General features: G+C 32.0%; 1 protein-coding gene across 1 annotated transcript in view; it reads left to right on the top strand.

Annotated features, from left to right (window-relative positions):
• The window catches only part of LRP1B (LDL receptor related protein 1B), a 1,812,620-nt gene that overhangs the window by 1,177,615 nt on the left and 622,759 nt on the right, over nt 1–12,246 (top strand). The window contains exon 22 of the mRNA XM_072757648.1: nt 9,972–10,172. Within this exon, the coding sequence (XP_072613749.1) occupies nt 9,972–10,172 (201 nt within the window). The remainder of the gene's footprint in view (nt 1–9,971; nt 10,173–12,246) is intronic.

Here is a 12,246-nt window from a genome sequence, read left to right as displayed (position 1 = left end):
ACATCAAGAAGATTAGAAGGCTGGAGCACCTGGGAAGCTCAGTCAGTTAAGTGTCTGCCTTTGGCTTGGGTCATGATCCCAGGGTCAGGCCCCTGGGTCAGGCTCCCTGCTCAGTGAGGAGTCTCCTCCTTTTCCTTCTTCCTTTGCCCACCCGACTCCCCACTCCTGCTCTCTTTCTGGCTCCCAAATAAATAAATAAATAACTTTTTAAAAAATGATTAGAAGGCCATGAATTTGAAAACTAAAATCACACTTTAAAATAATCATCAGATTAATAAAGAAATCCTAATATATATATATATATATATATATATATATATATATATATATATATAAATAATTAGAGATGAATGACATGAGATATACTGCACAATTAAATTTCTGTGAAAGGTTTTTTTTAGTAGACTTAATTTTTAGAACACTTTGAGGTTCACAGTAAAAATGAGAGGAAAGAACAGAGTTCCCGTATTCCCCCTGTTACCCCTATACACACAGCTTCCTTTACTAACAGCCTCCTGCAACAGAATGACTTATTAAAATTGTTGAACTTGTATTCCTACTTTGACACATCATTAGCACCCAAAGTCCGTAATTTATATTAGGACCTACTTCTGGTGTTGTACAAACTATGGATTTGGGTGAATGTGCAACGATGTGCCATGTGCCACCACCTTATCATACAGAGTGGTTTCACTGTCCTAAAACTCCGCTGTGCTCTGCTCTCTGTGCTGTGCCCTTTCCCTCCAGCCCCTGGCAACCACTGATGTTTTTACTGTCTCTGTAGTTTTGCCATTTCTAGATCGATATAGTTGGAATCATTAGCATGTAACCTTTTTAGACTGGCTTCTTCTTTCACTTAATTTCCCTCCATGTCTTTTCATGGCCTAACAGCTCTATTTTTTTTTTCCATCCATGAATAGTGTCCCATTGTCTGGAAGTACCACATTTTTTTTTAGCCATTTATCTACTGAAAGATATCTTGGTTGCTTCCAAGTTTTGGCAGTTATGACGTAAACATCTACTAGAAACATCTGTGTATAGGTTTTTGTGCAGACACAAATTTTTAATTCATTTGAGTAAATACCATAGAGCACAATTGCTGGATCATATGGCAAAAGTGTGTTTAACTTTGTAAGAAACTACCATACTGTCTTCCAGAGTGGCTGACCAATTTCACGTTCCCACCAGCAATGAATGAGGAGTTCCTGTTGCTCCATACCCTCCCCAGCATTTGGTGTATCAGTGTTTTAGTTTCTCACCATTCTAATAGGTGTAAAGTGATATCTCATGGTTGTTTTAATTTGTATTTCCTTAATGGCGTATGATGTTGAATATCTTCGATATTGCTATTCATTGTTAAGTTGTTTTTAATAGTTAAGTGTTATGAACAATCTACATTGGCCAAGATAGGGCCTTATATTTGAACATGAAATGGTATATCCATACAGTGGAATACCTAGCAGCAAATTTAAAGATTGGAAATCACTGTTATACATGGACATGGACATTTCCTGTGATTAAGTGTTGAGTAGAAAGTAAGGGAAAACAATAGGGGGCATAGTATGTGATACTTTTTTTATAAAAGTGTTTTTCATAATAAAAATATATTTCTAGAGAATTCACAAGAATTTGTTATCAGTGTTTGTGAATAGGGGAAAAAGAGTGAGATGGTGTCATACTTGTATACTCTTCTCTTATGAATGTTTTTCTGAGAGTGATGAGATATTGGGGCTGACCCATTTAACTTTCACTCCAGATTCCATTGGAAAAAGCAATAAACATTTTGAAGTCAGGTCACAGGATAAGGTTAAGAGTTAAGGATTAAATGCTCTTTAGCAAAAGAATATAACAAAACTAACTCGCACACATGGGGATTTAACTCTGATTGGCTTCACAAATAACTTGCTTTGTGCTGATCCCCTGTGTAATGAAAATCTTCTGTGGGCTCCTGTGAATGGCAAAGTGTTACTCTTTCCTATGATTACATTGTTTTATTTCCTTCCCCATTGTTGTATCAGTAAATACAAAGTGAAATGGTGAATTTAATCATTGTTTAAAAGCAATCTGGAATAATTAGACCCAAAGATTTCCTACAGTGGAACAGTGATTTTGTTGGAATTATATGATGAATTGTATATGAAGAATTTCTTAATACAGCACTTTTTCTCCCTTGCCTATAACCAACCCTATGGAATATTTTTACTTATTTCTGATGAAAATAATGTGATGAGTTCTCCATTGTCTATGTGTCATAACACTAATAAAACGCTTCTGAGCCTTATATATTTCTGTTTTGATTTCTCCCAGTAGCAGTTTTAAACATTTGCTGTATGCTATCTCTTTTCTCTTCAATACTGTATCTGAAGAAAATATTTTGCCCAGAAGGGCTTTTCTTTAGATACTGATCCTATGACCTCTTACTTCATATGGGACCTTAGTCAATTTTCTTGCTTATGTTTTCAATTTTTTTCTCCACATTAATTTTTCTTCCTCTCTATAAAATATCTAGCCCAATAACATCAAAAATATTTATTTGATTTTATTAAATTTGTCTGTTGTCCTTTCATCAAATAACGTTGTGTAGCGCACCTAGAAATCTTTCCTCTCACTCATTCATTCCTTCACCTTTTCTCTACTTTATCTCTACCTTTGAGGGAATTTGCTGTCTCAGTTGTCACCAGAGATGATTTCACAGTTCCTACTCTTCTGTCTTGAGTCCTGCTCTGCCATTTAGTAATTACGTGAGTTCAGATAAATTACCAAACCTAAATTTTGTTTTCTAATCTGTAAAATAGAGATAATGATGATGTGGACAATGATATCATCATCATCATTATCATCATCATCATCATCATCATCATAAATAGAACATAGTGTCTAAAATACAGTATGAGCTTGATGAATGATAACTAATCCTGCATTTTTACTTTTTCTTGTAAGATTTGGTCTTTCTCTGAAACACATATCCTCTATTTGAAATCTTTTCTTGTGAACTCTCATACTGGATTGTCCTCTATTCACTTATCATTTAGATTTTTTAATTTCACTTTTCCTTGCTTGCCCCTTACATTTAAGGTAAAAAGAAATATTTGTTGAATGCATAATGTTTCAGACATTGTGTAGACATTTCTTTCTTTCTTTTTTTTTTTGTAGACATTTCTTTTAATTTCCTTTTTTTTGCTCCTTCTCATCTTCATGCAAGGTATCCATAGTTATTTCTTCTATTCCCAACATTTCAACCATCCTTTCCCAGGCAAATGTTTCCCAAATTCGCATCACTGAATTTCACCTTATACTTCAAACTCATTTCTTCCACTCCTATGCTGAACATTCCACTTTTTCTCTGAAGCTAGAAATTTTTTTCACATTCTCTATTTCTATTAGAAACATCTTCAATCCTCTAAACATTTAAGTTTAAAGCAGAAAGTGGATTTTGACATTCTGACTTGTCATCATATTTTCAGGTCTTACTGATGCTCTGTCTACAATTTATCTACCATCACCCATTCCATTCTTTCCACTCACATATCATAGCATATGGTAAATCTGTATTATCTGTCCTTCAGACCACTGTGTGGCCTACTCTGTTTTCCTCTGATAGTAATTGGCTTCAATCCATTCTACACACAGCTTTAGCTCCCTCTTACCTCATAAACTGTGACCTGAGATCATACTTACTCAAAATCTTTCAATGGTTCTCCATTGTTTAAGATGAAGAGACACCTCATAAATTAGCAGTCAACATTTCCTGAACTGTGACTTCAAACTGCCTTATTATTGCTTCTAGAGCAAGTCCCACCCTTTCCTGACTGTTTATGACTTTACTTAGGAGTTTTTTATGTTATGTGTGGATTAGATTCAGCAAGTAACACTAAAACCCTATGTGTTCAAATAGCCATTGAAAATCGCCCTTTGAACTCAGTATATAAGGTTCTGTGTATACAGTTCTGATGAAAATTTGTACATATAGCTATGCTATTAGGAAAATAATGTTTAGCATAAAATAAGGAATACATATGCAAAACAGAATTTTATTGTGAACTCATTCAGAAATGGAGGAAGACCAAATGGGAGTTAATTTACTTCAAACATCTATGCCCTGACACATTCCTGTTAAATAATAAGAATAATCAACATGCTATTAAATTACCTCTCTTTTTCTGTTTTACTTGCCTTTTGTTTCTTAGTTGGTATATATTTGAATATAATGACTATATTCTTTAGTCGGCTGTCTATATGATTTTTTTTTTCTGTTTCCATAAGTAGTATTCACTGGCACCCTTCAAAACCCCTTTCCAGGGATCCCTGGATGGATGGCTCAGCAGTTTAGTGCCTGCCTTTGGCTGAGGGCGTGATCCTGGAGACCCAGGATCAAGTCCCACATCAGGCTCCCTGCATGGAGCCTGTTTTTCCCTCTGCCTGTGTCTCTGCCTCTCTCTCTGTGTGAATAAATAAATGAATAAATAAATAAATAAAATCTTTAAAACAAACCAAAAAAAAAAAAAAAAAAACCTTTCCAAATAATATCTCAGCAAATCTTGTTCTCAGCCTTCCCATTATATATATTTTCCACCTTTCTGAAATGCCATAGCACTCTGTGATCATTATATGGCTTTTATTTTATTCATATATAAGTATGTATGTTCAATGTAGAACATTTGTGATTACTAGACTTATTGCTCCACAAGGTCAGGAATTTGTTTTTCCATTTTTCTACATTCTTCAGTAGCTAGGCAAACACATTACACTCAATAAATAATTGCTGAATTGAATTGAAGTCAACATTGTTAGAGAAATAAATATGTATGCAGTATTAAAGGTTAATGGTGTAAATACTTTTTAAAATACTGCAATTTAAAAAGACATTATGCTTATATTGAGTAAATCCATTTGGATTTCCTCAAAGATTAACTTCTCTTCATATTCATATTCTTTATTTTTTAAAGATTTTTTTATTTATTTGAGAGAGTAAGTATGAGTGGGTGAGGGAGAGAGGGAGAGAAATCCTCAAGTAGAGTTCCCACTGAGCACAGACCCTGACTCTGGGCTAGATCCCAGGATCTTGAGCTCCGGACCAAAGCCAATCAAGAATTGGATGCTCAGCCAACTGAGCCACTCAGACACACCCATACCCATATTAGTCTTTACTGTGAATCACATCCCAGAACCAAAGTTATTCTGTTATAACATATGTTATGATGTCTTTTATTAAGATAAAAATGAGTCAGTTTAAAAACTGATAAATCTATTTTTTTAAATGCCCAAAATAGTTTAACAGGGAAAGAAACTCTAGAATCGATCATATAAATTTATTCTGGAAAAGCAGTAGAGTGTCTAATGACTCCAGAAACAGTTTCCCTATAGCTGTTGACTTTGTACTGACTTTATCCTAAACTATAAATTTCAAGGTAACAGAAATAAAAATAGCCCTTATAATGTCCTTGGTGTGTTTGTGTAGATGTGTTTATGTTTGCATGAGTGTGATTTCACTAGTTGTCATGATACATACCAACATACTATTATTTGTTTGTTGTTGCCGCTTTTTACTTGGCCATTCTTATTCTCTTTGCCCAAAGGGAAAAACTGCAGTTTCCATAACATTCTTGCACACATAGTTATGAATAGAAAATATTATTTTAAATAGATCAGAAAAGATTATATAAAACTGAACTTGATAATAAACACCTAATAATATTTTCAGAACATAGTTTTTAAGTATAATTAGTAAAGACAGAGTAATTGACTTCGTTATTTGAACTTAAATGTGAACATTTAAAAATTATTTTAAAAATTTTTGTTTCTTTTGATATTGGATATTTATATTTTCTATAACACATTTTAATACTATTAATCTGTATTTAATTTTCATAATACAAATTTTCTCTAAGACTCAAGTTTCTGATATATAAAGGAGAGAACTTAAGGAAATCTGTAGTATTTATTATTTCAAAATATTATATCCAATTATTTGACTATGTAAGAATTTGTCTTAATATGAATCAAATAAAAATCAACAGTCTTTAAGCATACTTACTAAAGTCATTTGCTTTTAGGTTTTCCCCAATTAATGATCATGAATTAGAAATGTAAATTCATACCTGGTATGCCCTCTTAACCTACATTTTTGTAAGGATTAAAACCAATCAAGATGCATTTCAAGCATCCCCTGCAATATCAGAGACAGGGGAGAGCTATTTAAACTTTTAAATCTTATCTAAGATACTTCGTATCTCTGGTAACATAATCTGAGTTAAAATTACTAGTCATTTGAATACGATTTTCCTTTACTTTTTCAAGGCAGCATTCAGGTTAGGAATAGCAAATAGGTTTTACTGCTGTTCTGACTCTAAAAGATTGATAGTGGTTTATGGACAGGTTTGTTGAAACAATTCTATGGTTATTCTGGAGTCAGTGGTTAAGAATGTCATGGTGGATTAGTAAAAAAAAAAAAGAAAGAAAAGAAAAGAAAGGAAGAAAGAAGAAAGAAAGAAAGAAAAAGAAAGAAAGAAAGAAAGAAAGAAAGAAAGAAAGAAAGAGAAATTGCACCTTTATTTACCAAACTAAAAATATAAATTATTATACTACTCTTAAACTCTCATTCTATTTGTAGATGATCCCTTATGATTTATTACTTAAGTACATAATGCCATATTTTAGACTAAAATTATATGTTATGCATTGGCTTTGTCTTGCTAACTACATTATAAACTCTTTGGTGACAAGGAATGGGTTTTAGTACTTTTTTATATTTCCTAAAGTTCCTAGGGATAAATAAGTCACACCTCAACAAAGAATTTTTCATAATTCATCTGTAGAAACCATCAAACTTGATGCACATGTGTATACATTTCATCATCATCATCACTTTTAAAATGAGCATTTGGGGGTGTCATACAGAAATACGGTAGAAGGAAAATAAATAGCACAAATTGATCAATAAAAATTCTCCTCTCCTACTCTAGTTTACCAGAACCTCAAGTCTTCCTCACCAGAGGCAATCACTGCTAGCTATTTTTGTTGTAGCCTCCCAGAAGGAATTCATGTAGTGATAAACTTGTCCATATGTTTATATTGATGTGTATGGAATTATAGTCCTAGATATTGGTAAATACATAAATATCTTCTAACATATATGAAAACCTACCATGCACTTGGTTTTGTACCTTTTTTGTTGATATGTTCTGGAGATTGTGTTATCTTGTGAAGAATTATTTCATTCTTTTTCACTCCAGTGTATAATACAGTGCATGGATACATTGTAATTGATATCACCAGTCTTGCAATAATGATTTAAGCTGTTATCAGTCTTTTGCTAATTTATATGAAGCAGCAACACATGTCTTTGTAATGCATCCTTGTGCATTTGGGCAAACCTGTTAATGAAAAATAATCTAAAATTAGAATTACTCTGATGCAGAATTGATGCATTTTTTTTCTAGATTTTGTAACATGGCCTGGTAGACAGATATTTCCAATTTGCAGCCCTTTCAACATTGGTGATGTTACTTACACCCTTGTCAAATCTATCTTTGCATTATCCATTTTTAAAAAAAATCTAAACCAATTTGATAGAGGAAAAAAATTGTATCAAATTGCTGTTTCAGATTACATTTTTTATTAAAAGATATTTTTAATCATTTTCATAAGTCATTGATTCATTGTGAATCTTGCACTTGTATTAGTTTATTGATCTTTATTTTTTTGGTAAGAGCCCTTTTATATGTTAAAAAAATACCTTTTTAAAAATATAATAAAAACTTTTCTGGTTTACCAAATTTGTGTTGAATTTATAGATGGATTATATTGTTGCAATGTGGAATCAAAAGTATTTGTGAAATTAAGTTTATCAATTTATCCTTTATGTTTTCTGGATCTGTGTAATGAACATTTCAAGTTTTTGTTGTTTTCTTTTATTTTATTCTAGAATGTGTGTGTATCATTGCTTTTTAAAAATTATTATTTTTTTGATCTACTTAGAATATATTTTAGGATTTAGATTCGGCTTTTTTTTTTTTTTTTTCTCTAGGTGGCGAAGCAATGTTCCTAACATCATCAATTTTGTAATTCCATTATCTTTATTATTTTGAACATCCAATGTTTATATATTAAAACCATATGCTAGGTAGATGAATATCTGATGTCTCGATCCCATTTAATTGTTGATATGTTTGATATTCTGTTAAAAATATTTTGACTACTGTTATTTTTAAAACCTTCTAAAAAAATAAAAAAAAAATAAAACCTTCTAAAGTTTGACATTTACAGTTCCTATTCATCAATTTTCTTATATTTTTTGAAGACTCCAAATGACTTTTGCACTTTTATCTTCTCAAATTTAAGATAAGCTTATAAGATTGTAATAATGTTGTTAATATTTTATTGGGATTACTTTGAGGAAAAATATTTTTCAGTGATAAATCTTCTCCAAGATTAAACTATATCCAAGACATCTTCTGAGTTTGTAGACTTATAAATTTTCTTTGTACAAGTTCTATATAATTCTTTGTAGTTTAACCCAAATACTTTGTTTTATGATAGATTTTTAAATCTACCTTCTACTATAGTCTCTCTTTAGATATAAAATCTGTGAATTTTTACATGATTTTTGAAATTAGCGATCTATTTTATTAAATCTTAGTTTCTTACAGTTCTTAATTAGTTTTTATTGATTTTATGATTATATGATTATATTAGCTGCACATAATGATACTCTTCTAATTTTATACTTCATTTATTTCTATTATCTAATTATATTAGATAGTATTTCCAGAACAATATAAATAATAACATTATTAGTTTTATTTATGATGTAAAGGCAAAAATTTATAATCTTTCCCCAATTATATCAAATCGACCAGTTAAGTATCCATCATTTCTTATAAGAGTATTTTCATCAATAATTAATGTTGGTTATGACATGTTTTTATATTAACTATGAAACTGATCATTTGTGCTTTTTTCTCATTTGACTTAATACTGTGGAAAATTATTTATATATTTCTGCAAATGAAACATCCTTTCACCAATATTTTAGTTACTATAAAATATAGAAGCCTTTAAATTTGAAGCAGACATCTAAATATATAAAGACTCTTTGACCTATACAACCTAATATTTTTCATTTCCCTTTCATTTGTCCTAGTCATTTTAAGAGTTGTTGGTAAATAGCCAGCTAATAACTAGTATTTATCTTTGGGTCATTTTTTTATTCACATTACACCTCAACATTGCATAATCCAGAAAGATAATTAATTATAAGAAAAGGTGACCATTCTGGAAGGGGGGCAGAATTTAGAGTAGAAAAAAGATTGGCATAGACAGTGGCTGTTGCTTTCTCTTCATTTCACATTATTACTTTTGAACACTGCTGGCTTAATAATAATCTTTTTTTTGCTTTCAAAGTCAATAAACAAAACATATTTTCATAACTTCTGTCTGTTTTTACCTTAGCTACCAAAATGTTCAATAACGTTTTTTTATTATTTTATGAGTGAGAATATACATGTCTAGGTGTGAGGAAGAGTTTAAGTGTTGAGGTTAGAAATATTAACAGAAGGACATTTTCTCCTGTGAAATAAATCATTTGCTTAAATTTCAGGCTGCAAAAGACACTGAAAGCATTTACTTGAATTTAGGTCTCTGAAAGGGACTTATATACAGATGTTTGTTTAAAGTTTGTTTTTAAAAGTATTATAATGGAACTTTCAATTAGTCACATACTATTTTTTAATAGGGCCAGACATTAACTTGAAACCAGGGAAAATATTAAGACTTTAACACTAAGATCCCTTTAACAAGGAGAGCAAGAGCTACGCAAATGCTGTCATGAATATAAACTGTCAAACTATTAACAAATAGATTTCTTTCTAATAGCCCATAGTTCTGCCTCTGACTGAAGACCATAGTGACTACTCATTATGACAGTGACTTAATTACAACAATCAAATGGATAATGTTTTTCTTTCCTTAAGGGAGATGCATCAACAAAGCATGGATATGTGATGGAGATATCGATTGTGAGGATCAGTCAGATGAAGATGACTGTGACAGTTTTTTATGTGGACCGCCCAAGTACCCTTGTGCTAATGACACTTCAGCCTGCCTGCAGCCAGAGAAACTCTGCAATGGAAGAAGGGACTGTCCCGATGGGTCTGATGAAGGCGAGCTCTGTGGTAATTCATGTTTCACTGATTTGCTTCTCTCTGGAGACTAAAACGTTTAATCCACTTGATGATACTTATAGAAGCATACAGTCCTTCCTTTTATTTCCTTTAAATGTAATATTTAGCATTGAACCCTATCTCTATTTTTCAAGGATGGTAAGCCTATTAAAAGTTTTTTTTTAAGATTTTATGTATTTATTCATGAGAGACACACAGAGAGAGGCAGAGACATAGGCAGAGGGAGAAGCAGGCTTCATGCAGGGAGCCCGATGTGGGACTCAATCCCGGGACTCTAGGATCATGCCATAGGCAGATGCTCAACTGCTGAGCCACGCAGGTGTCCCAACCTATTAAAAATTTTTAAAATATGATCAGAAATTCTAAAATAAAGCAGAAAAGGTTGGCCTGTGTCCATCTAACTTAACTGTATAATTGTGCTCATCATTTAGATCTCTGGATGGTTAATGCCATTTCTATAATGAAACTGATTATGATTATTATTATTTTTTTGTCAGTGGGTCATTCAAAACAAGAAAACCTTCTTATTACTGACCTACGGGATGGAGTTTACTACCACTCAATGGATTTTCTCATCCATCCCAATCATTACAATAGAAATATTAAAAAAAAAAAAAAAGAGGAAAGGAAGATAATGAATAATGAAACCAATTGAAAGTTATTCAGGTTTATATAATTTGGCTGAAGTTGTTAGTCCTCTTACAATAGCTTTCTTTGGTATGCTTTATCTAGTTAAAATGATGATTTCAATCTGATAGCTTTTGAGCATTGAAATCACTTTTGACTAGTTGTCTTTTTATGCCAACAAGAACATATAAAGAAAATTGCATTTCCTTTTCTGTGGGGATATCAGACATTTAGCAAGGAGATTTTCAAAATATGTTTTCTAGATAATACTGAAGGTGACAGCAATAGAGTAATGAAGAAGGGTTTACAGAATGATAAGAACAATAATGAAGTGACTGGGGACTGAGAAAATGACTTTACAAAATGATGAAGCTACCTAATTGAAACTAGAAAAGACAACTACATTTAAGCCTAAAGTTATCATATTTTGATCTGAATTGAGCATTAATAGAATACTGAGTGATCCAAAGAAAACCTGTTAAAATGTTTCAAATTTATATAATAAATGTCCTTTCTTCCAAAGAGTCTGCGATTCTATAAAAGAACCTTGAAACAGTAAATGCAGCAGTCTTCATTCAGCGATGCTAAATTTTATTTATTTATTTATTTATTTATTTATTTATTTATTTTTTATTTATTTATATTTATTTTTAGAGAGACTAAGACAGAGAGAGAGAGAGAGAGAGAGAGAGAAGAAAGAGCAAGCACGCAGGAAGAGGGGCAGAGAGAGAGGGAAAGAGAATCTCAAGCAGACTCCCCAGTCAGCACGAGCTTGATGCAAGGCTAGATCTCATGACCCTGAGATCATGACCTGAGCCAAAATCAGAGTCGAACACTTAACTAACTGAGCCACCAAGGTGCCCCTGTGATGTTAAATTCTTAACCCCCTCACTCACCACCCTCCAAAAAAATCCTAAATTTAGACAACAAATATAATGTAAAAGACTTAATTTATCTGTATTACTTCTTTTTCTCCCAGCTTATTCTCTCTTATAGAGTAGATGGTAGATGGAAATATCTCTTGCATTACAGTGTGTGAGGATTGCTCATGAAGGTTGTAAGAGTAATACTAGAGAAGGAAACTATCAATACTCTTAAAGCTGAAAATGTGTAAATATAGGAAAAATCAAGATCTAGACAGGCTTAAATTCTGTTCTTCAGTTACTTCAATTAAATCACCTAAGCAGGTAACTTAATTTCTTGAAATGTCAGATTCCTCATAGCAAAAATGGAGATGATGATATTGATCAGGAAATCATGGTAATAATGCCTGATGCACTACAGATATTGAAAGAAATTAGTGCTTTCCCACCTTTTCTCAACCTTCAGGTTAAATGAAGGCAAAGAAGACAAAATACAATCATTAAGAAAAATTAAAAGAATGTTATGAAAACACAGCCTTATTTTCCTATCCTCTGCTCTCTGGATTAGTAAAATA

This window comes from Vulpes vulpes, chromosome 5 (genome assembly GCF_048418805.1).
Source record: "Vulpes vulpes isolate BD-2025 chromosome 5, VulVul3, whole genome shotgun sequence".
NCBI classification, from domain to species: Eukaryota; Metazoa; Chordata; class Mammalia; order Carnivora; family Canidae; genus Vulpes; species Vulpes vulpes.
This window is presented reverse-complemented; position numbering and strand designations above follow the sequence as displayed.